The sequence below is a fragment of the Monodelphis domestica genome, chromosome 6, assembly GCF_027887165.1.
Source record: "Monodelphis domestica isolate mMonDom1 chromosome 6, mMonDom1.pri, whole genome shotgun sequence".
NCBI lineage: Eukaryota > Metazoa > Chordata > Mammalia > Didelphimorphia > Didelphidae > Monodelphis > Monodelphis domestica.
This window is the reverse complement of record NC_077232.1, coordinates 85,470,538-85,496,821: the sequence shown is the minus strand read 5'-3', so window position 1 is coordinate 85,496,821 and position 26,284 is coordinate 85,470,538. Positions and strand designations below refer to the sequence as shown.

The 26,284-nt window shown below is 38.1% G+C and overlaps 1 protein-coding gene across 13 annotated transcripts in view; it reads right to left on the bottom strand.

The window, feature by feature from the left end:
- Positions 1–26,284, bottom strand: part of ABLIM2 (actin binding LIM protein family member 2) — a 335,657-nt gene that overhangs the window by 191,985 nt on the left and 117,388 nt on the right. For all 13 annotated transcript variants that reach the window (XM_056802386.1, XM_056802381.1, XM_056802379.1 and 10 more), the window contains exon 3: positions 6,463–6,646. In XM_056802386.1, the coding sequence (XP_056658364.1) occupies positions 6,463–6,646 (184 nt within the window). The remainder of the gene's footprint in view (positions 1–6,462; positions 6,647–26,284) is intronic.

Genomic DNA, 26,284 nt, shown 5'->3' with positions numbered 1-26,284 from the left:
GACAATTGATAAGAGAGAACATAATGGACCAATGAAAGATCCCTGAGAAAAACCTACAGAAAGAGTGAAGGAAGATGATGACCCAGAAGAAAAGGCTGAAAAGTGACTGGAGAAGTAGGGGATGAGAATAGCTTCAGAGAACCACAGAAGAGAATATCCAATTAGGGAATTTTCAACAGTAATAAAAGCTGCAGAAGGTTGAAAAAAGGATATTGGATTTGGTCATTAGATTGTCATTGGGAACTTCTTATAACACTTTCGGTAAGTGCTAGAGAACCACAACATGACTTTATGAGGTTAAGAAGTACAGGAGAGGGGATAGAGTCCAGACTTTGAAGTCAAAGAACCTGTATTCAAAGCCCAACTACTCTTTGAACCTCTTGGAGCTGTAGTATTCCCCTCTGCAAAATAAGGGGATTAAAATTAGCTAATCTCTAAGATCATTTTAGCTATAGAGTTTTCCATAATCAGACCTTATCAAAAATATTTCAATCATTATTACTATATATCTAAGGGAGTGGGGCAAAAGTAAGTGGCATAATGAATAGAATACCAAGCTTGGAGTCAGGAAGATTCACCTTCTGATTTTAAATCTGGCCTCAGACACTTACTGGATGGGTGACTGAGCAAACCATCTAACTATTTCCCTCAGTTTCCTCATGAGTAAAATGAGATGGAAAAGAAAATGACAAACTATTCCAGTATCTTTTCCAAGGAAATCTCAAAATGGGGTCAGGAAGAGTTGGACATGAGTAAAGCAATTGAACAACAATAATAAAATATTTAAATGAAAGGCAATAGTCTAGGGAAGTAAACTTTGAAAGTTAAAGTCATCTTTGAGAGTGCCATATGTGAAACATGAATTAAGATAAACTCTTTCCTGAGACTCAGAGTCAGCTGTCATCCTTGACAGAGTCTGAAGAGACATTTAGAAACACCTGAATTTGACTACTGCTTTGTGGAGAAGACAAATTGAAGAAAATTCCTGAGAGACTGAAAGTGTCAGCAAGAGAACAGAGTTATTGGACTGTGAATCCCTGTGTTTTGGAAGAGTCAGCAATTGTAACTGACAGTTAGAGGTAACTCTGTGACCTTTCTCACAGCTAATTTATTGTAAAATGTTCATTTCATTCTTTGCATTATTTTCTATTGTTAAATTACATAGATGGTAACTATGATGATCTAAGCCTTTCAGATCATACTTTGAGCCTAAGAGAGAAGATCAAGTTTATGAAAAAATCAGTTTCTCTAGTTTTTCTATACCAGGGTTGGGGCGTGGAATTAATTAATTGATAGCTTCTATACTAGTATTAATTTCTGAGGTCATCTCATAATGCATTCCTGCCTTCAAACCTGATGTAAAAGAATTAATGAAATAACAACTCAATAGTAGGCTTAGGGTGGGGTGTGAGGCATGTTTCTGGGAGTGCCTGGAGATATTGCTTTCACCTGGAAACACACACCCATAGTCTCCTGTCTCATGGGATTACTACTTGTAGGGTGAAGCACAAAACTTGTCTATAATTATTATCCTATAATGGGTAATAAGGAAGTGAGGGAATCAAATGTAAGCACATTTTTTCCAACAGTTTAGCAGTGGAGGGGAGGGTGGAGAGATTGTAGAATTATTTCTAAAGAAGAAGGCAGAGTTAAAGGAAAATTACTACTTTTTTAAAGGGGAGGCCTGTGCATATTTGTAGTAGATAGAAAGTGCACAGAATTCAGAGACAGACTCGAAATGAGAGAGGATTACAACGTTGTTTTAAATTCTGTAATGTCTGTGTAGAAGAAGGACATTACTAAACTCAAATCAGTGAAAGTTCCATCTCTGAGCTGGCATTTGAATTGAGTTTTAAAAGATGAGCAGGAGTTTTCTTCTCATATTACATTCTTCTAGGAAGCACTGCCATATTTTCCCCCTTAAAAATTTAAAATCCTGACCAGGATTTATTTTCTTTTTAAAATCCATTTCTAATTCCATTTATTCTGAAAATAAGTCCCTCAATAACTCCTTAAGGAAATAGATACTAGGCTATATAACAATGGAACACAACAGTACAATCATTTTTTGTTTGATCTATTATTCTTTCTCCATTTAAATGCTTCCTCCATACAACAGCTTCAATATCCAACATTCTTTTGTCATACTTCTTGTGTATATATTCATATATATACATATAAATGTATTTCAGAGATTAAATTTGGAGTATAAATATGACCAGTTTCTAGGCAAGGCTGGATTAATGAATAGAATTCAAAATAAACCCTATGGTTTGTGTCTTTGTTATTGTTCCCGATCCCTGGTGGTAAGGAGAAGAATCTTGATCTACTGGTTCTGAGATAGTAATGACAGGAAATTCAGGCAAACCACAGAGAAAGGAGTCACATAGAGTGTGACTCCTGTTTTGTTGATCTTCCAACTTTTAAAGATGTATTTATGCAGATCCATGTTCTTCACAAATAGGAAATCTATGACTATCAATCTCAGTTTCTTAGAGGTAAAAATCTTCATTTCTAGGCCAAATTATAAGGTGTAAATGAGGAATTAGTGTTTACTCTAGGAAGGTCTTTCTTCATTGTTTTAACCAGGATGCAGAGACAAAAAGAATGAAGGACCTACTAGATAGAGGCTTTCATCATTAGGCAACAATATTCTGCATTTCTATGTTGTTTCAATTTTATCTGACTTTTAGTGATCCCATTTGGGGTTTTCTTGGCAAACATGCTAGAGTAGTTTGCCATATCCTTCTACAGTTTCATTTGACAGATAAGGAAACTGAGGCAACCAGGATTAAGTGATTTGGTCAGAAAAACACAATTATTGTCTGAGGTCAGATTTGGACTTGGTTCCTCCTCCTCCTGACTCCAGGAGCAACACTCTACCACTTTGCCACATTTCTATACTGCTTCTCATAATGATTTCTTCCTCTTTAGGATAACCCTGGGGGTACATAATAGTATTCCCATTTTAATACTGGAAAAACTGAGCATGAAGAAATTAAAGGATTTGCCCAATGTCATACAAGTAACAAGTTTAAACTCAGACTTTGGATTTAAGGTCTTTAACTCCAAGAACACTGTTCCTCCTTACAATAGACTGCTTTAAATGACTTAAAAAGATATTGAAAGGGGGAGTTATGAAAAGCAATGTAGCAATCATGAATTATAAATTTCAAATGTTTCCAGTAAAGTCAGATTATCATTGTGGAAATTGCATGCCCCTGGAATAAATGCCAAGTTTAAAGTGAGTCTGCAAGTTAGGAAAGAAGCATTTAAGTGTCTTAACATGAGCCAGGCACTGTGCTAAGTGGTGGAGATACAAAGGCAGATAAACAGACTTTGCCCTCAGTTTGCTCACAGTCACTCATAGTTATGTACAAATGAGATAGATATGGAATAAACTAGAGATCATCTCAGAGGGAAGGCACTAAGTTTAATTAGGAGTGAGAAAGACTTCTTGCCAAAAGTCCCAAAAGGGACTTTTTGTTGCTCAGTTATTTTTCAATCACATCCAACTTTTTGGGATCCCATTTGGGGTTTTCTTGACAAAGATACTGAACTTTAGCTGAGACTTAAAGGAAGTCAGGGAAGCCAGAAGGTGGAGGTGAAGAGGGAGAAGAGGGCATTATGACAACCAGGAAAAATGTTCAGTATTGTACAGGGGAAACATCAAAGAGTTTGCAGCTATGCTTTTAATTTCCATATGAATTTTCCTATGAATAAAACTTTGTATGAACCTAAAGGATTATCCACATGACTGAGTCAAAAGGGATAAGAGCTTGAATTTGACCACAGTACTTATCAGTGTGGGGAGTGAGAGGGAGGAGGAATAGACCCAACTGGCAATGGACTGAGAGTGGCAGATTGAGTAAGATGAATGGTAGATTCACTGATGTACTGTATATATTGCCTCTTTTTTTTTGTGTAGGAGTGAGGTGAGATGAGGGAGACATTATCGCTAGAGCTTGATCTTGTACTTGACTTCCAGCTTAATCTCTGTTCCTTTAGCCAGCTTCTCGCTTCCATCTCAGCTCCTTGGAGTTTAGCACTTCAGAAAAACCCAGATTATAAGCCTAGACGAGCCTTTGCTTTACACTTCCTATATCTGGGTTCAGAATCTCCTCTTTCCCCAGAAGGGCACTGTCCCACCTCAACCTCCATCTCAACTTTGAGGATTGTCCTAGTTCCTGAACAACCAATTCCCCTATGGAGATACTCTGGCTTTGCTTTGTCAGCAACTTGTGTCTAGAGACCTGGCAAGGAAACTGCTCCATAGATGTAAAGAAATGTGCTTGGGGAAAATAGAGTAATGCTTTCTTGACTGACATGGCTTAAAATTGGAATAGTAATATTCTATGACTGAATCACAGGGTCATTGGAAGATAATGGCTAAGCAATCACTTTGGAGACTACAAAATAGCATAGACATATATAGGACTGCTACCAGATATACTATAAATCAGTAATATGATTTATATTCAGTGCAAATGAGCAATGGGTTGTTTAGGAAGTATATCAAATTTTCCAGATCACCCTTGCAAAAACCTGCTATGATATAATTTATTGAGGAAAAATGCCACCCCAACAGAGGAAATGGGGTGCTTTTGATGCACATCTTCACAGGATTGTGGTGGGAATAAAATTAACTACATCTCACTATCTCTCAACTCCCTGGTGAGGTACCTGTGATTATTTATTTGTTATTTATTTTCATTATATGTCATTATCTATTGCCATCTCCCATTCTACAGATGAAGAAACTGAAGTTCGGTAAGTTCAAGTAACCAGCCCAGACAGTACAAAAGGTCTGTGACACGATTCAAGCCCAGATTTTTCTGACTTTGAGCCTAGTTCTCTCTCTCAGAGCACTGTACCATGATGCAACAATTAGCAAAGATCAGATGATTCACTCTGGAGCCACTTTATCAAAGGTATCAACAAGGAATACTAGACATTGTGGAAGCATAACACAAGATCCTGACTTGTCCTTCAATTAGTTGCTTTAGTCAGAAAAGAAAAAAAAATGTCCCCAGATGAAACAATGAAACAATTAAAGAAAAGCTGTGTGATATTGTTTGTGCAATGTGGAGAAAGGAAAAATTAGTGTGGGATGGAATAGTTGGAGGACTTGGGCTCTGAGCCAGACCTGCGAATATGGGGAGGATTTAAATAGGCAGAGGGGAGGAGGGAAGACATCCAAGGCCCTGGAAACAACAGGAGCCAGGGTGTGGTGGAGGGAATTAGCATTTGGGGAGGAAGGACAATGAACTGTTTGACAGGATGGCATAGATCCCAGCATCCACCCACCACAGGAATAGCTTGCCAAAACATTTGTGGCCTTCCTGAGAGTGACCTAGAGACCAGGTGCTAGGAGGACCCTGGCAGTGGAGAGCAATGGCTACTGCAGACAATGGGGTGGTTTGGGATAATAGTTGAGATTTAGTTTCAGACCCCTCCACTGTCACTTAATAAAGGTGACAAAGGCAAATCACTTGATCTTTCTTTCTCTCAGTTTCCTAGTTTCAAGGTGTCTAAAATGGGATGATCTTCCTTCACATGAGGGAAGCTAGGTGGCGTAGGGGATAAAGCAATGGACCTGGAGTGAAAAGCACTCTACTTCTTGAGTTCAAATCCAGTCGGACACAAGTGATTCTGGACAAGTCATAACCCTGTTTGCTTCAGTTTCCTTATTTGTAAAGTGAGCTGGAGAAGGAAATGGCAAACCACTCCAGTGTCTTCTTTTAAGGCCTTACTTTCTGTCCTAATATTTCTAAGACAGAAAAGTGGCAAAGGCTAGACAACTGGGGTTAAGTAACACACAGCTAGGAAGTTACTGAGGCCAAATGTGAATCCAGGTGCTCCTAATTCAAGGTCTGACGCTCTATCCATTAAGCACCCTAGTTGCCCCTCACTCCAGTATCTTTGCTGAGGTAACTTTGTCATGAGAGTTGGACCCAACTGAAAACCAAGAACCTCAAGAGATTGTAGTGAGGATGAAATGAGATAACATATGTAAGATGTTCTGTAAACTATATGGTACAAGATGAATGTAAGTTATTACTCTGAATGAGGAGGAAACAATATCAGGAAATAAACATTTTCTGATAATCAAATCTGATTTTTATATTAGATTTTCCTGACTCTTAGGTCAGTTCTTTCCAAATTATCCCAGACTGCCTCACCCCTTTGAGATATCTATGACACAGTGTTGTCTACAGGGGTTGTCCAAATCCCTCATTTTTCCAGTGAAACCCAGAGAAGTGAGTTCCTTGATTTTAATCTAAGTCTCAGTTTCCTCTTCTATAAAATGAAGAGATCAGACCAAGTGATGTCATGGGTCTCTTTCAGAATCTGAGAGAAAACTTTACAGTGGAGCTTTACTTTCACTTTATTAGAACCAGTGAATTTTCATCATCACTTGGAATTAATGAGCAAGGAATCATGCTGTCATGTGGCACTTACCTACAAACAGCACACACAAAACAGTCTGGGTGATAGGTCTTCCCCAATGCTGAAACCACTTCACCCTCGATGAACTGATCACAGCTGAAGCACCGCGTCCCATACAGTCTTTGATAGTCCAAGGTACAAATGTATTCTCCTTGCCTCACAAAAAAACCACCTTCTGCTAAGTCACAGCCACAAGCTACAAAGAAGAGAATGAGATGATAATTACTGAGGCATCAGGGAAATATATATAGACTCTGCCCAGAAATCCAATATTTCAACTGACTTTTCTTTGGTTGAAGTTGTGAGGAAAGGCCTTCCTATTCTTAGGTTGGGTTAGAGGTCAGTTTTCCCCTGATGGGATAGGAGAGAATTTTGTATGGTATAGTAGAAAGAATGTTGGACTTAGAGGATTTGGTTTGAGCCTCTTAGCAACCATGTTACTCTAGACAAGTTATATAAGCTTCCTAAGCCTCAGTTTCCTTATTTGTGAATTTATGATAACAATATTTGCCCTGTTTAATTGCTACCCAGGCACTATGAGGTTCAATGAAATAATGTGTTAAACATTTTGATTTGTTAAGCAGGGGCAGCTGGGTGTCATACTGGATGGAATGCTGGGTCTGGAATCAAGGAGACTCATCTGTCCTTAAGTACTTACTAGCTGTGTGGTTCCGGGCAAGTCATCTAACTTCAGTTTGTCTCAGTTGTTCCCTCTGTAGTATTAACTGGAGAAGGAAATGGCAAATAGCTGCCCTATCTTTGCCAAGAAATTCCCAAATAATAACAGAGTTGAACATGACCAAAACAAACACCAATAAAGAAAACAACTTTGAAGAGAGGAAATAATTACACAAATGTCAGCTAGTATTATTATCATTATCACAGTTAATCTTGAGGTCTCACATTTGGTGTGGTAAAAAGGACACTGGATATAAAATCTGGAGATCTGGGTTTGAATCGCCACTGTACCTCTAAATGGCTGTGAGACCTGGAGCCAATTAAATTTCTCTAAGCCCAAGATTCTGTATCTGTGAAATGGGAATAACACTACTCTTCCATTATCTCCCTCACACTATGAGGAAAGTACTTTGAAGTCTTAACATACTAAAGAAATGTAAACTGTTGCTTACTATCTCACAAGATGATTGTAAGATGAAATGAGGTACAGTAGGTAAAGTACTTTGAAAATTATGAAGTGCTTTTTTGGACTATTTTTAAAGGGAAATGGGAATACCCATCAATTGGAGAATGGTGGAACAAACTGAGTTATATGAATAAGGGGATATTATTGCACCATAAGTGATGAAGAATGAACTGTAATCTAACTGCATGGCATGCAAAGATGTATGCCATGGACCTTGCCTTCATGAAGCTTATAGGATGAGTGAGATAGAAGAGCCACAAAAGCCAAAAGATGATTCATAATAATTGAGTCTTTGCCACTTGAGCAGTGATGACAGTCAATGCTATATGAATTCCCAGAAAGGAGAAACCAGTCTGGGCTCTGTTGGTCAGGCAGGGCTGCCTAGATATGGAGTTGGAACCTGACTCAGGTCATTCATAGGGAACTAGGAGGGGTTTTAAATGTCATCTAGTCCAACACTCTCATTTTACTGTTGAGGAATCTAAAATTCAGAGGGGTAAAATGACTTGTCAAGGTCAATCACTCAATTAGTAAACATTTATTAAACACCAACTATGTGCTGGGTATTTGCTAAATACTGGGGATATAAATAGAGGCAAAAGGAAATCCTTTTCCTTCAAGAGCTCACAATCTAATGCAGGAGACAATATCCAAAGAACTATGTGCCAAGAATATCTATATAGGATAAACTAGATAAAATAGGTGGAGGCAAGTTAGCAGAATTAAGAGGGGTGAGGAAAGGCTTCCTGTAGAAGCTGAGGTTTTAGATGAGACTTGAAGGAAGCCAGGAGACAGAAATGAATAGGGAGAAGATTCCAGATGTGGAAGTAGCCAGTGAAAAGGCTTAGAGCAGAAAAATTAAGTCACAGATCTAGTAAGTGTGAAAGGCAGGATCTGATACCAAGTCCTCTGTTTCCAAATCCAACACTCATCCCATTGTGCCATGTTGCTTTCCTTGGTTCATTTATTCATCATTATCATAATCAGGGCAGCAAGAAAAGTGACCTGTAGAAGGAAGGAAAGAGCAGCCTCTACAGAGGGCACCATGCTTTCTCACTCCAAAGAAAGCTAGCCACTGGTAGTAGTGTATGCCCTCTTTTGATGTAGATAAAAGCATTGTACACTTGATCTCTGGGATGGTGTTCCTAAACTGACTCCTGTATCACAGCGGCAAATGTGATTGTATTGGCAAGAAAGTTAGGCCAGATCTAATTGTGATGGAACAGTATGGAATCAATAGGTTACTGTTTCTAGTTTCCAAATCTGTCTACATCTAAATGGGAATATCTATGCTGGTGTACCCTTGGGTAAACCACTTTGGCTATATGGGCTTCAGTTTTTTCCTCTGTAAAATGACCTCTCAGGCTCATTCTAGTTAGGAAGCTATGATTCTCTATACTTAGTTTCAAGGGAGAACAATTCTAGGTAGAAAGGAATAAGGAAAATGTATGAACAAAGGTAGAGAATTAGTAAGTCAACTAGAAGGTTTAAAAGGGTAGGAATAGCCACAGCAACAGAGAAAATTTAATTCAGAAACTATTTTCTCTTTGTGTATAAGTCTGAGAACAAACACACAGGGAATACTTGGAGCCTGGCTGTGAACAAACATTTTCTTACACATTTTTTTCTGAAGGTTGATTGAGGAAACAAAATTGTGCCAGTATTAAGTAGGGATGAAACTTTGCTTTCTCAGCAGAATTGCTCCACACAGGGAGTGGTGGTTTAAAAAATATCTAAAGTCTAAGAGGAAAAAAAGGGCAAAAGCCAAGATGACAAGTAAATGAAGGAGCCTGAAGTGACCCCTAAACCTAACTTATTCAAGTCACAAAGACTCTTCAGAAGCATCACAGCTAGGATGGAGAGAATAGCTTTAGGCTTTGGAGGCAAAGAAAAACAAAGATTCTCAGGGTCAAAATGAACTTCAGAGGTCATCTAGTCTAAGCTTTTCCTTTCAAAGATGAGGAAACAGGACCAGAGCAGCAGTGGCTGGGCCAAGGTCCCCCAGGAAGTTACTGGCTGGGCCTTGATTCAAGTCAATATGTATTTGTTATACACCTACTATATACAAGGCCATGTACTAATGAAGATAAAATTTAAATAGTTCCTACTCTCAAAGAGCTTATATTCTATGGATAGTGGGAGCAAGGGTTGACAGAATGACAAGGAGGAATAAATACTAGACAGACAGACAGATAATCTATTATTGTTTAAACATTTTTAGTCATTTCTGGCTCGTCATGCCAGAGTCAAACAGCTACTAAGTATATGAGGCCAAATTTGAACTTGGAGAAAATGAATCTTCCTGATTCCAGGCCCCATGCTTTATCCACTGTAACATCTAGCTGCAGATAGATATGTAGAGATAGAGAGAGATATATGGATGAGAGAGAGAGAGAGAGAAATAGATATCGATGGATAAGTAGATAGACAACTTTATCTAGATATCTTTATTATCTGTTTAGATATCTACCTCCATCTAGATCTATATATCTATACCCATCTATCCAGATATCTGTCTCTAGATCTCTATATCTAAGTATCAATATACCTGTCTATAGATCTATATCTGTCTCTATGTCTATATCTAGAGATCTACCTCTATTTAGATCTAGATATCCTTCTCTAGATCTTTATATATCAATCTAGATATCTATTCCTAGATCTCTATATCTGTATAGATATCTATAAGCTTGAATCTAGATCTATGTATATCTCTATATAGAAATCTATCTCTAGATATCTATATGCTTGTATCTAGATCTAGGTAGACATATGTTTCTAAATATAGATATGCTTGTCTTTAGATCTATGTGTCTATATCTAGGTCTAGATATCTACCTCTAAATCTCTATATTTATCTAGATATCTACATATCTGTCTCTATCACTCTATATGAAAGAAGCAATGTAAAAGTCAGATACAAAATAGTACATTCCAAACGTGGTGGGCAAAGGTATGTTCAAAAACACTGTTGATGGGAAACAGAATGTTGGACAATGCAAACAACAAGGAGGCCAGTCTGGCTGGAAGGAGTGTAATAAGCCTGAACAGGTAGACTGGAGCCAGATTGTGAAGGGCTTTGAATATGATACAGGGTCAATTGTATTTTGTCCTACAGGGGATAGAGTGCTGTTGGCAATTCTTAAGCAGAAGACTCCTAATTCTGAGCATAGTGTTCTTTTCACTATACCACTTTGCCTCTGATAGGGCAACTTTTGTCATCGCCAGATGAGAAAAGAGCACTAAGATAATTAGTCATGAACAAAATCCCAGGTCTCTTCCTTACTTCAAGACTGTAAAGCGCCCTTCCCCCTACATCATAGTGTATTGAATTGCTGAGGACAGCACAAGTTGAAGAATGATTGTAGATCACTAGAGTATCCCAATTTGTTAATTCCTCCTGAGAGGTATAGGGTTTCAGAAATTCAAAAACTGGTTTTACAACCCAGTACTAGTACCAGTTAACATGAGTCTTTGAATGCTAGTTTTTTGGTCAAGCACGTGTAAATCATTTGAATCTCCAAGATGTTAAATACTATACTTTGCTGGTATTATCTCCTAGTCAGTCACATCCTTGGGAGTCATCTTTAATTCTTTCTTCTATCTTACCACCTATTTTCCACCAGTTGCCAAGTCTTATCAAGTCACCATTTTTCCTATCAGTCCCTGTTTCCCCAGTGAAGCTACCACTTAAGTTCAAGTCCTCCTTTTCTTTCATCTTTTCTATTGTCAATAGCCTCCTAACTGGGTCTCTCTGCTTCAAGTTTATGCCCTCCTCAATTCAATTTCTGAACGGTTTCCAGAATAACTTTCTTAAGGCACAAATTTGACAAGCTCACTCTCCCACTCAAAAACCTTCAGGAACTCCCTATCCTTCTGGGATAATGTATAAACTCCTCCAATCTGGCATTTAAAGCCAACCTACCTTTTGAGCCTCATTTCATATTTCTCCCATCTATCTATTCTCCATTCCAGTCATACTAGATAACCAGATGTTTCCTGAATATAACATCCTATCACCTTTTCTATACTAGGATGGGATTATGCCCCCTATACTTGGAATATATCTCTTAAAATCATTATCTTTTTTAAGGTTCAGGTCAGGATCCAACTCCTTCATGATTTTCTCCCCAGTCCTTTTAGTTATTTTTTAAAATCCTTAGTTTCTGTCTTAGAACTGATAGTAAGTATTGGTTCCAAGTCAGAAGAGCAGTAAAGGTTAGACAATTGAATTTAAGCGATGGTTAAGCTAGGAAGTGTCTGAGGCCACATTTGAACCCAGGACTTCCCATCTCCAGGCCCAGCTCTATCCACTAAGCTGCCTAGCTTCCCTCTAATTATTAGTTCCTCCTCTCCCTTCTAATCAACCATCTTACACTCATTAATGTTTCTATGTGTATATGTTATATCTCCATTCCCTAGCATGCTATGCAATGTCAATACTTTGCTTTTATCTTGGAATCTGTAATGCTTTAATGTAATTCTGCCCTGCAAAGAAGGCTTTTAATATTTATTTATGAATTGAATAATTTCAAGATTTCAAAAACAGGTGACTGAAAATGAACAGAAATTAGGTTATTTGAAGGGATAAGAGCAGGTTTGGTGGGCAAACTAGTAAATTCCATTTGGGACATAGTGATTGGGTTTGAAACACAGGCAGGACTTCTTTATGGAAATGTGTCAGATAAAGATTTTGACTTGAATTCCAGAGAGAGATTAAGGCTGGATATGTTGATGTGGAACCATCTGCATAAACGTAATTGCTGAAATAACAAGAGCAGGTATGAATACTAGGTTCCTGAGAGAAGAGAAGTTGGCCTAGGATGGAGCCTTGGAGGCCATCCATGCCTAAGAGGAAGGAGATGGATGATGACTTTGGGGGGAGGGGGAAGAGCAGTCATACATTAAAGGGAAACCATTAGGGAAGAGTGCCATGGAAACTAAGGAAAGGCAGAATATATAAGAGGAGGTAATGGGAAAGTGGCAGAAAGCTACAAAGGCACTAAATGGCATTAAGACTGAGAAAAGCTTTAGAATTGGCAAATAAGTTATCATTGGTTACCTCTGAAAGAGCCATTTCAGTAGAGTGATGAGGTAGATTAAGTACAGGGCAAGGAATTAAAGGGAAGTGAGGAAGAGAAAGTATCAAGTGCAAGCACCACTTTCTAGGATAGGCAATAGCTTAAGGACAGAGGAGCTAGGGGTTTTGTTTGTTTGTTTTAATGATAAATGGAACAAAAAGGCCATTGATCAGAAGAAAGTCTATCTATTTATAGGAGCACTTTTTGTGGAAAAGAAGATATAGATATAGAAAAAGTCTATCTATTTATAGGAGCAAAGAATGGAAACAAAGTGTAAGGCCCTGGATTGTGGAATGACTAGATAAACTGTGATCCATGCATGTAATGGAATATTATTGTGCTGTAAGATATAATGAATATGATAAATACAGAGAAGCAAGGAAAAGGTTGATATGAATTATTATGAGTGGAGTAAGCAGTCAGGAAAATAACACACAATGAATTTTCTTTTTTTTTTTTTTTACATTCGATTAACTATAATTTTTATTGTTGGTAGCTTTCAGTTGGATCCAATTCTTTGTGACCTCATTTGAGGCTTTCTTGGCAAAACTACTGATGTAGTTTGCTATTTCCTTTTCCTGCTCATTTAATGAATAAGGAAACTGAGGCAAAAGGGTTTAAGCAACTTGCTCAATGTGAAAATAGTGAATATGAAAATGAATGGAAAGAACATCACAAAATAATCAAAAGTAAATATTACAAAATTACAAAGAACAAGCAAGACTCTAAAAAAGAGATATGAGAAGAAAACTTACCTCATGCCTTTGTGGAAATGGGAAGTCCACAGGTGTGGCATAGAACTTAAAAAAAAAAAAAACCCTACTTTCCATCTTAAAATCAATACCATGTATTGGTTCAAGGGCAGAAGAACAAGAGCAATAAAGGCTAGGCAATGGGGGTTAAGTGACTTGCCCAGGGTCACAAAGCTAGGAAGTGCCTGAGGTCACATTTGAACCCAGGACCTCCCCCATCTCTAGGCCTGGCTCTCAAACCACTGAGCTGCTGAGTTGTCCCCTGAATGAGCATTTTCAATAGCTGTCTCCTGTGTCTGTAACTTTCTCTCATCTTCTTTGGCTTTCTCCCTAAAAGTCTCCACTAAAATCCCATGTTCTGCAAGAAGCCTTTCTCATTCTCCATAATCTTTGTTCCTTCTCTCTGAGATTATTTCCAATTTATCTTATATCTACTTTGTAAACAGTCATTTTCAGGTCATATTCCCCATTAGACTGTGAGTTCTTTGAGAGGAGAGGTTGTTTTTTTGTTTGTTTTTGTTTGTCTTTCTTTGTATCCACAGAAAGTAACAGTGTTTAGTATAATAAGCACCTAATAAATGGTTATTGAATGACTGATTCTATTGAAGGCCAGGCCTCATCTAGCTCTGAAAGTCTATGGCTCTTAAGTTGGAGAAAGGTCAAAGAAAATGGCTGAAAAATGACTAAAGTGGGGGGAAAATAACTGTTCAAAAAAGGTTACCGAACCTGAAATTGTTTAGTCCAGAGTAAAAGACTTCAAGGATTGTTATTGGGAAGAAATGGGTCCATCTGTTCTCTCTTTCCAAAGGGTTCTCATATACCCAAATGGATTTATGATCACCTGTGGATGTACTGGCCAAGAGTTTAAGCCATCCAAGCTTGGCCATCCTGCATAGCTCTTGTCTCTGAACTCCCATAATTTCAGGTAAAGGGTAAAAGAGGGGAATGGCTGCATATGCCTCTAGATTGGGGAGTTGGTAAGTACTTAATAGGCACTTAGAAAAATTTTCTCCTTACAAAACTCTAATATATGTCACCTCTCAACTCACACAATCATCACCCTGGTTCAGGTCCTCATCACCTCTCTCCTGGTCTATTTCAATAATCTTTTCAAGATCCAGATTAAATACCTTGATCTGCAAGAAACATTTTTAAACCCTTACCTTCCATCTTAAAATCAGTATTTTGCATTGGTTCCAAGGCAGAAAAATGGTAAGGACTAAGCAATGGGGGTTAAGTGACTTGCCTAGGGTCATATAGCTAGGAAGTATCTGAGACCTCTAGATATGAACCCAGAACCTCTCATCTCTAGACCTGGCTCTCAAAGTACCAAACCACCTAGCTGTCTCCCCAGACATTTTCTAGTACTTTAGCTGGTAGTTTCTTCCCCTTTGAGATTGCCTTCCAGTAACTCTTTATATAGGTTGTATGGACTGTCTCCCCAAATATAAGCTTATTGAAAGAAAGGACTGTTTTTACCTTTCTTTATATCCTCAACTCTTAACCACAGCACATAGAATCTGCTTTAAATTTTTTGTGCCGATCTAAACTGTGCTATTTCCTGGGATGATAGATTGATGAGTCTTGGGAAAGTTTGCAGTAACCAAGGACTAATAAGACCAGTAGAGAGCTAGAAGCAAAGAACTCTATTACTCCATGTAGAATCATCCTCCTTTGATGCATCCAATCATGAAGTTCAAGTTCCTTCTCAAAAATTATAGGAAGACAAGCCCCGAGGAAGGAAATCAAAGGGTAAAAAGCATATTAAATGAGAAAAACCTCTCCATAATAATCCCAGGAAGGAGGAAGGATAGGTAGGTATCTCTTCCCCTATCACTTCCCATTCTATAGGCAATGAGAACAAAGCTCATAAAGGTTAAGTAACTTGGCCATAGTTCCACAACTAGGAGGAATTAGTGGAAATCAACCCTAGATCTCCTGATTCCAAGGCCAGTGCTCTTTCTTTGTATAATGATAATAATAATACTAACAAGTAGTATTTACATGCTGCTTTAATGTTTGCAAGGTATTTTACAAATATCTCATTTTATCCTCTTTTTACCTCACTTTAGATAATGTAGAAATAGGCAGAGTGGATGTAGGAGGATGCCTACAGAATATTTTTAAGCCCCTCCTGTTTAAAATGTCTCTCTCATTGCCTGTTACAATCCCTGAAATTCTATCATTTCAGATGCTCTTTTGAATGTTAAAGAATTCTCAGGCTATCAGAATTAAAGAAGTGGATAAAAGTCAAGCAAATGGGCTGTGTTATAAGAAACTAATTAAGCTTATGATCCTGGATTGTAATTGCTGGCCTGCTGACACTGAAGGAAACTTCTGAGAGATGTCAAATCATGATGAAAGAAGTTTCAAGAGCAGTTTGGGCCTCTTTTGAAAGGTGGAGGACTGTGGCCCCAATTCCTGGCCAAGAGAATCTGCAGCAATCTGGTGGATAGGTGGAAAGAGTCTTCAGAATAGCTCAAGTTCAGCTACCAGGTAATTTGGCAATCTAACCTTCTTAGCTGGTAGCCATGGCACCTTTAGGTATCTAAAAGAAGCTACATGCCACAGATCGGGATATTAGAGGACCCTGACACCTGCTGGTGATTAATTTCTGGGATGCTTTGGACTCTGGACTTTTGGTCAGTCAGTGTCAGGAGATCTGAATATGTTAGGGCTAGGGGATGAAGGGAAAGGGGGGTAATGTGATATGCTCTTTGCAAGCTGCTTTTATTAGGGAAAATAAACAACTAGTTGATCAGTGGGTAGAGAGCCAGTCCTGAAAATGGAAGGTCCTGGGTTCAACATTGACTTCAGACAATTCCTACCTGTGTGAATTTGAGAAAGTACCTAACCCCCATTGCCTAGCCTTTACCACTCTTCAGCTCTGGAACCAATACAAAGAATTGATTCTAAGACAGAAGGTAAGGTTTGAAAAAAAAATAAAAGAAGAAGAACTAGTTGATTATGCCTGTTAGAGGGACCAACAGGTTAAACTGCCTGGAGGTCTGATGGGAGGGAGTAATCAATTCAGGTTCAAAGATGAAAGTCATGATAAAACAACTGATATTTTAAGGCAGAAGCTCATAACCTTTATTGTGCATCATGGACAGCTTCATTGAATAATATTTTTAAATGCATATAATGAAACACATAAGATTATAAAGAAAATCAATTATATTGAAATAGTTATTAAAATAGTTTTAAGAACCAGTTCAGAGACCACAGCTTTAACTTCTGCTATAAGGGAATTTGTGAACAATAATGTACCAAAGTTGCACACTTTGTTTATGGCAACACACTAGGACTGATAACTGGCCACCTAGAATTAGGACATATTGGGAGATTTGCAACATCAGGAGAAAGGAGTTTTGGAAAATGATGATATCAAAGAAAAATTATAATTACTGTTGAGAAATAAAGGAAAGATGGACTTCCCAGAAAGGAGAACAACCAATAACTAACTATAAAGACAGATTGGAGGTAGAAGGATTTTGGAGTTAAAGAAGGGAATACATAAATGAATTTTGGTATGGATGAAAGGGATTAATGCTCCTTGCCAGAAATTATTAGTATCCTGAATTCAAAGAAAATTGGAAAGACTTGCATGAATTGATGCAAAATAAAAAGAGAACCAGGAGCTAAATTTACATTATACTAGAATAATATAAAGGCAAGTCTCTTTGAATGGTTATAAAAGTTGGATTAATATGATGACCAAGTAACTCATGATTCAAGAATCCTAATGATAAAGCATTTCAATAATACCTGTTGGAAAAAAATGTGATGGTCCACGAGTGTAGAAGGAGGTATGTGGTATCAGATATGACAGTGTGTTGAATTTCTTTGCTTCATCACCCTCAATTAGCACAGTGATTAGAACCCCAAGCCTAGAGACCAGAAGAACTTAGATCAAATTCAGCCTCAGATACTTACTAGCTGGGTGACCCTGAGCAATACATTTAACATCTGTTTGTTTCATTTTCCTCATCTACAAAAATGGGAGAAAGAACAGCCTTTGTCTCTCAGGTTTGATGAAAAGATTAAATAGATAATTGTAAAGCATTTAGCACAATGCTTAGAGCATAGAAATTACTATATGAATGTTAGTAGTTTATTATTATTATTATTAGTTACAAAGGAAGTCTTTTTTCTTGGGGGATGAGGTAGTAGGCAAGTGTTAAGACATATGACCAAAAAAAAAAAAAGAGGACATTGAAAAAATATTTTCAAGGTACACATCAGAAACAAGTTCAAAAAGAGATATAGAATGATTTCATCATTACCATGTTGAATTTAATACACACTTCAAAAATAACAAGTTATATGTGGGTAAAGCTTATTACTTCCTATACAATTGTCTTATTTCCTTGTAATTTAAATCTTCATATTTCTTTTTTTTTCATTTTAATTGTCATGCAAAGCATACTCCCATACTGTTCATTGTTGTAAGAGTAAAGTCATACATAATCAACACCCCCCCCCAAATAAAGCCATAAATACATTGATGTGAACTATGACTCTAGCAGTTCTTTCTCTGGAGGTGGATCTTTATATTTCTTGATAATTACGTTCAGAATTCAACAAAGAAAAGAATTGGACCTTGGCAGTTTTGTTTTTACCCAAAGTGGCTGTGATATTATTGACCTTTCCACTAAGGTATTTAAGGATATCGGAATAGAAAAGAAGATGGTATTGAGCAATTCTATGGTATGAACATTAGCCTAGATGTGTATGTGAGAGGAGTACAGGACAAAAGTAAGCATCACTTTAGCCAAAATAGTCACAGAAGCATGTTTTAAGCCACTAGGACCAAAAACAAAATGGGTGCCCCCAATGTGAAGGGAAATGCCTAAATAAATTGTAATGTGGGAATGTAATGGAAAACCAATCAACCAACATACATTTATTGCATGCTTAATACCTGCCAGGCACTAGGTCAAGTGCTAAGGATACAAAGACCAAAGAAAAAAAACAGTTCCTGCCCTCAAGGAATTTACGTTCTATCCATGATGACAATGTATACATACATTTCTTACATATGTAAGATATAAAGCTGATACAAGTAACTTTAGAGACTTGTGACTAGAGGTTGAAGAACAGGGAAAGGTGGAAGTGAAAAGGGGAAAGAGTCTACATGTATAAGAAAAATACTGCAAAAGAACCAAAAGCAATAAGGGTTATATATGAGGAATGTAAGCTAGTATGTCCATAGAATGCCTAAAGGGCAGAAATGTATAAGAATACAAGAATGATAGAAGATAACACATTGTAAAGGACTTTATTTTTAAGCCCTTTCCTTCTGACTTTGTATTAATTTTAAGACAGAAGAATGGCAATGTCTAGGCAAAGGGGGTTAAGTGACTTGTCCAGGGTCACACAGCTAGGAAGTATCTGAGGCCAGATTTGAACCCAGTTTCTCCTGATGCTGAGCCTGGAACTCTATCCATTGTGTTACCTACCTACTCTTGTAAAAGACTTTAAAGATTAATATTTAAAGTGTTAATTTTTATACTAGAAGTAATAGGGATTCAGATTTTAACAAATCCAGGGAATCTTTGAAAAAAAAATAAAGGAAGGAGGCCTAGCCATATCAGATTTCAAACTATGCTGAAAAGTAGTAATCATCAAACTAATCTAACATTGGCTAAGAAATAGAGTAGTGGATCAATGGAATAGGTTAGGAAATCAACACATGGTAGATAATGTATGTAGCAATTTGGTGTTCAAAGATCCAAGCTTTTGGGGAAAGAACTTAACTTATTTGACAAAAATTGCTGGGAAAACTGGAAAGCAGTATGTTAGAAACTAGACATAGATCACTATTTCACACAATATACCAGAATAAAGTTAAAATGGATACTTCATCTAGAAGGGTAAAACCATAAACAAATCAGGGAACATAGAAATTTACATAGAGAACATTACAAAAAATGAAATGGATACTTTTTATTACTTTTTTAAAAAAAGAAGTAATAGAGGGCCATTAGAGTTTGACTAATGGGGTGATATGGTCAAACTTGTATTTTCAGAAAATCACCTAGGTGTTTAGATGGAGGTGTATCATAGTAGGAAGAAATGAAATAAAGAGACCAATTAGGAGGCTTTTAAAATATTCAGTAGACAAGCATTTATTAAGTGCCTACCATGTAACAGAAAACATTTTAGGCACTGGGAATACAAATACAAATACAAAGAATGAGATAATCCAAATTCTCAAGAAGCTTATGTTCCATAAAGGGGGACATGTACATATATAAACATATGTATTACTACATATATACATATGATTACATACAGAATAAATACAGAACAAATTGTAGGTCATTGTAGAGGAAGGGCACTAGCATTTGATTGATCAAGATAGGCTTCATGTAGAAGATGATTAAAAAAAGAGAGAGAAATCAACACCATGAGGCAGATGTGAGGAGGGAGTGCATTCCAGACATCCCAAGGGCAGGCCCAGTACAAAGCCATGGAGACAGGAAATCGAGTATCATGTGTTAGGAACAGAAAACAGACCTGTTTAGCTTCACCATATAGTGTAGGAAGAGGAATAATGTGTAATAAGACGAGAATAGGTTAGCCCACATTGTGAATGACTTTTAAAAAGACAGGGGAATTCCTTTATTTCCAAGGGATAAGAGAAAGCCACTGGAGTTTGATTAGGGCCATGTCATATCAGGCAAAGTGATAAGGGCCTGAACTAGGCTGGAATCTGTATAAATGGAGAGAAAGGAACACACATTCAAAGAGATTTTTGTAGAGGTAGAAATGGCAAGACTTGGCAGCACAGTAAAGGAATGAAATTAGAAGGAGTAATATGAATCAAGGATCACACTGAGGTTTCAAGTGAAGATGATTGAAGGGGTACCTTTGACCACAGTAATAGGAATGTTTGGAAGAGGGGATGAGTTTAGGGGAAAGGTGAAGTCCATTTTGGACCTGTTGAGTTTGTGATGTTTATAGGACACTGAGTTCAAAATTCCAAGAGCTGGTTGCAGATATGGCACTGAGAACAGGATCTAAAGATTTGGGAGTGATTGACACGGAAATGTAAAGGCAACCCTTGGGAGCTAATGAAGTTACAAAATGAGAAAGCATAGAGACAAAAGAGAGCCAAGAGAGAGACTTGGAGTATACCCATAGTTGGTAAAAGCAGTGTTATATATTCAGAACTCCCAACCTTGACAAAGAAGAGAGCAAGGTCAGGAATACATTTTGTTTGTTTGTTTGTTTTAAATGCTTACCTTCCATCTTGGAGTCAATAATGTGTATTGGTTCCAAGGGAGAAGAGTGGTAATGGCTAGGCTAGGTAATGGTTAAGTGACTTGCCCAGGGTCACACAACTGGGAAGTGTCTGAGGGACCATATTTGAACCTAGGACCTCCCATCTCTAGGCCTGTCTCTCAATCCACTGAGCTACCTAGCTTCCCCCCCCCCAAGGCATACATTTTGAAATATGCTTTTAGAACTGAATAGTCATTGGACAGATTAGGTTATGAGCTCCTTGAGATCAAGAACTTTTGCCTTTCTTTTTAATTCTTAGAACTTAGTATGCTGTTTGGCATACAGTGGGCACTTATAAATGTTTAATGTCTGTCTGACTGAGAGAATGAGCTACAAGAAACAGAGCTAGTTCTTGTTTTGCCTTTTAATGAATTTAGCACAGAATGAATAACCCTGAGCTTGAGTTTTGTCTACTGCCACAATATTTAATGATAACAAATTGTCTTCTAATACAGGATACATTCATTCTATTAGGGAAATTTAGAGCATCTCTGGACTTCATTATAAACTCAGAGCTATGGTTTCTGTTACCAAGCCTTTGTCTTGGTAATAGAAATAAGATAGAGCCATATAGTTTCCATAAGAAAATGCTAGAAATATGAGCATCAGGGATTGTTGAGTTCAAGGTCAGCAAAGTGAAGTGGGAAAAAGAAGGGAGAGGAAATGGAGCAAGCGTTTACTATGTGTCCATCACTGAACTAAGTGGTTCACAAACATTTCACTTGATTTTCACAACTCTTGGAGGTGTTATCATTACCTCTATTTTACCACTGAAGAAACTGAGGTAGAGGTTAACTGACTTGCTCAGCTAGTAAGACATGGCTAGTAGGTATACGAGGACATAAGTGAACTCAGGTCTTCTTCACTCCAAGTCCAGCAGGATGTGCCATTTTTGTAGGATGTGCCAAATAGCTGCTTCTAAAAACATTTTCAATTTTTCTATCTATCTACCTTTGTGTATATTTCAAAATCAGCTATATAAAGACAGAATGAAAGAATTATAGCTGGACAAAAATATTCCTGTGAAAAAAAGACTATATGAAAAAGGGAGTCAGGGCCTTCAATCTCAGTGAGAAGCAATGACTCTTACAGTCTTAGGCAGCTCTCAGAGGTAAGATATTATTAGACTCCATTGATGTTCAGAGGAGGGGAGACAATAGTTCCAGTCAAACCTTTTTCAAGTATTTTGGCAAGTTCTAGGGTTCAATTTTAAAGAGTGTTGATGAGTTTAGGATTATCAGAAAAGTGACAATGAGAATGGCAAGGGGGACTTTGAAATCCTGTCATACAAGGAGCATTTGAAGGAATTTGGAATGTTTTACTGGAAGAAAAGAAAAATGAGGGTCAAAGAAGCATGATAGTTCTTTAAATACCTGAAGGGCAGCACCTAAAAGAGACCCATTCTGTGTGGCAGAACTAAGATCAACCAGTGAAGGTTAGAAGGGATCAGATTTTGGCTCAGGAAAGAGAAAAATCTCCTAACAATTGGAGATGATTTGGGTAGTGAAATACTCTGCCCATCACTGTTCTAAGAATCCATGATATACATACATTCCTTGATCTCATTCATTTCCAAAGCTATATTTCTGTTTGGACCCCCTCAGTTCTTCCATGCAGAGACCACAGGAAGCTCAAATTTGCCACTGAGACAGAGATTTTAACAGCTTTCCTATCCTCACCACCCTGCCTTCCAACACCATACTAATACTGATGATACTAGTTAGATGGTCACTAAGACCCAGAATACAGCCTAATCCTCTACAATATACTCTCACACCTAATCAAGATTCCAAATACTGAGGAGGCTACAGATGCCAACTTTCCTGAACTCATTCTGAATCTTTAAAATTTTGCCCAGAATTCTGCTTTTCCCTCTAATACACACCAAACTGCCTCTTACTTAATCTTCTGTCCTCTACATCCATCTCATTTATAATACTGTTCTTTGCATTGATCCATCCATTCTGACCCCATGGCCAGCTCTCAGCCTATATTCCTTATTCCACCATATCTAATGGCTGGTTTCCATCACCAAATCTCTCACTAACCAACAAAGAGACTATCATCATCATGCCTTTTAAATACACCTGGGCCAGGGGCATAATGAGTAGTTACAGACTCGAGATCATGGTTCTTTACCAATAAGTCCCAGGCTTCAGTGCAGTAAACTCAGTTTAAGTGCAATCCAGATGACCAAATGTCTAAGGTATTCTAGGCAGGGCTTCATGCATTCTAGGCAACAGCTGGGATAAATAATATCTGAGTATCTAAGAATCTATTCAGAAGAAAGTTTCTATGCAGACTGACTTGGTACTAGAATAATTTATGTAATAACAATACTGTAAAGACAAACAACTTTGATATGATTTAAGAACTCTGATCAAAGCAATGACAACATTGATTCCAGAGAATCAATGATAATCTATACTACCCACCTTCTGGGGAGAGAAAGGTGATAAATTCAAGATGCAAAATGAGACATACATTTTTGTATATGCTTCCTGGCCAGTGCAGAAATTTGTTTTAATTGACTCTGCCTATTTGGTTTTTGTTTGTTTTTTTTTTGTTTTAAACCCTTATCTTCTGTCTTAGTATCAAGACTAGACAACTGAGGTTAAGTGACTTTCTCAGGGTCACACAAGTAGGAAAAGCTTCCTACCTCTTGGCCTGACTCTCTATCCACTGAGTCACTGAGCTGCCCCAATTCTGCAAATTTGTTACAAGGGTAAATGAATTCTTGGCAAGAGAGAATTTGCCTTTTCCCTAAGCACACTTAGCCCTGCCCACCTCTTGGCTGAGTGTGTAGGACCAAGATCAGATGAATTTAGTGTCTACAGACCAAAGCAGGGAGTGTAGGAGCATGTGTGACCATGGAGCTGGGAGGGACACTTGTTTGCTCAAGGTCATCTGCTTAAAGCCTGCCCCACTCTGGGAGGGCATACAAGCCTCAGCTGGGGCAACAGAAATGAAGCTTTATAAGGAGACCTCACACTGGGATGGAAAGAGTTGTGATGATCTGCCATCAGCAGGACATTCCTTTTAAGTTGTTTTTCCCTGGGGTTTGTCCTGAGCCTTTGCTTAATTATCCTTTGTGCCCAAGGGTAGGCCAGGGTCAAGGGTATATTGTGACAAAGAACAGAGCTTGGGGAGAGGGTTGGACCAATGGTTTTGTCCTTATTAGCACTGGGCATGGAACTAGAGAGCTACACATGATCGTGTGCTGGGACAGTGGTCAATATATCAGTACAATGAATGCACAGAAGCAGATGCTATGTGTCTTATTATGGGACCTGCACACCTTAGAAAATGGTGAAAATCACGGCATTTATAGGGTATGTGTATGTCATATGACTATGTATACACATATATGTATACACACATTCTATACACACACACAATCCTAGTATTTTGGCCTTTATCAATCATATAGAAATTCTACTCCCTTTTCCATACAGTCATAGGTTCATCTCACTTTTCAGTATTGTAGAAGCAGTTTACTTTTGGGGAGTCTTTGTGGTATGAAGGAAACTGCCCCAGGGAGCCTTCAGATCTGGGTTTGAATTCTACAACCACCACTTAATAGCCAATCATAAAAAATAAATAGTGAGGGGTTAGCCACAACTCTTGCTGGAGGGATGGGGTATGGATCTGTAATTTCATCAGAACTGAACTCCTGGTGAAGAAACTCCCTCTATCAGGATCAGCTGGAGTCTACAGTTTCCAGTCTCAGGGAGAGTCCTGGGGCACTGAGAAATTAATTGCCTCACCCATCCATTGCCCTGTCAATGTATGTCCAATGAAAAAGTTAGCATAGGATCATGATAAACAATGTTAAAGGGCATCTAGTCCAATCCCTCATTTTACAAATGAGGAAGCTGAGGCTTATAAAAGTTAAGTGGCTTGCTTAGAGTCATACACAGTAAAACAGGCTTGTGTAAAATGGTGACCTCTAGACTTCAAGGTTGGGTCACCATCTACTATATCATGCTTCAAGAACAATTAGTTGAATCTCAGGAAACTACTAGCTACCCCCATTGCTGTGAGAATTCTTAAAAAAAAAAAAGAGTGAAAGATCACCCAGGAAGAAAAGTAGGGAGGTGTGATTATCTGCCTTAGAGGAGAGAGCATCAGTTTCAATAAGACAAGAATTCACTGTAATATCAAATTTTGTGAAAAATGTGTCTGCACTTCTGGGCAGCAATCCCATAATGGGGACTAAATGCACAAAAGGGGGCAGTTACACAATTTTTGCCTATCTCTCCCTCTAGGACAGGGTGAATCATAACAAGCTGGCCCTTTTCTTTTGCTTTGCCTCTCAGGGGTTTTTATTATTTATAGCTTAGGGTGATTCCAATTCTTCCATCTAGACATCAGGGGAATTGGATCTGCAGGGCTCTGTTGTTGAAGGGCCCACTACAGTATTTCCTTGTGATCATCAATCAAGGCAGATGATCTAATACCTGCCACCACAAGAGTAATAAAGAAGAGTTAGAGACAAATGGAAATGTCCTTAACATCTAGCAAGTGATTTCCATAGATTTCTATTTTTTATTGTTGTTGTTTAACCCATACCTTCTGTCTTAGAATCAATACTAAGTTTCAAGGCAGAAAAGCAGTAAGAGCTAGGCATTGGAGGTTAAGTGTCTTACCCAGGGCCACACAGCTAGGAATTGCCTGAGGTCAGATTTGAATCCAGAATCTCCAATCCTTAGGCCTGGCTCTCAATCCACTGAGCCATCTAACCGCTCTCATCCCACAGATTTCTACTCTGAACTCCCCACTCCCCAGTGCTTTTTGTTTCTACCTTGTCCATCTATGTTTTCTTAAATTGTTGGACTATCTGCCATCCCCCAACTCAATGTTAGCCTTAAAACATTTAGGGATCTGCCCTTCCTCAGGTCTTATATACCACTTAGGATAAGATATTTGCTTCCAATAATAATATTAGCCTCTTGGGGGTTAGAGCCTGTCCCATTTCTTTGTATGTTTGTTTCCCCAGAGCCTAGCATGGTGCCTGGTACATAGTAGGCACTTAATTATTCATTCAGTAAGCATTTATTGAGACATAGTTTTGTTCTTTCCACGAGTTATTTCCCCTCAAAACCTAGAAGGTCCTTGAGGTCAGGGACTCTGCTTTATTTTTCTGATCTACCCCAGGCACGGTATAATATGAAGAATCCTGGCTAGGCATGCCTGAAGCCTGGTCCAAATCTAAGCTCTGCTACTTAGTCAAATCACTCTGGGTAATAAGATAGAGCACATTAAACTATGCAAAATGCTTTACAGACATAATTTCATTTGCTCTTCACAATAATTCTATGGAGTAGGCAGTGTAATTATTCTTCTTATTTTACATGTCAAGCAAGCAGCATTTACCTTAATCCATCTAGGTTGTCTTAAATTGTTGCACTATTTACCATCCACCAAAGTGCCAACAAACATGGCCCTGGTATCACGCTTGAGGTCCCACAGTCAACTGCCAGTTAATGGCAAAGCTGAGATTCAAATTCAGATTTTCTAACCCCAAACACAGTGCTCTTTTTACTATGCCACAGTTGTTATGCCAC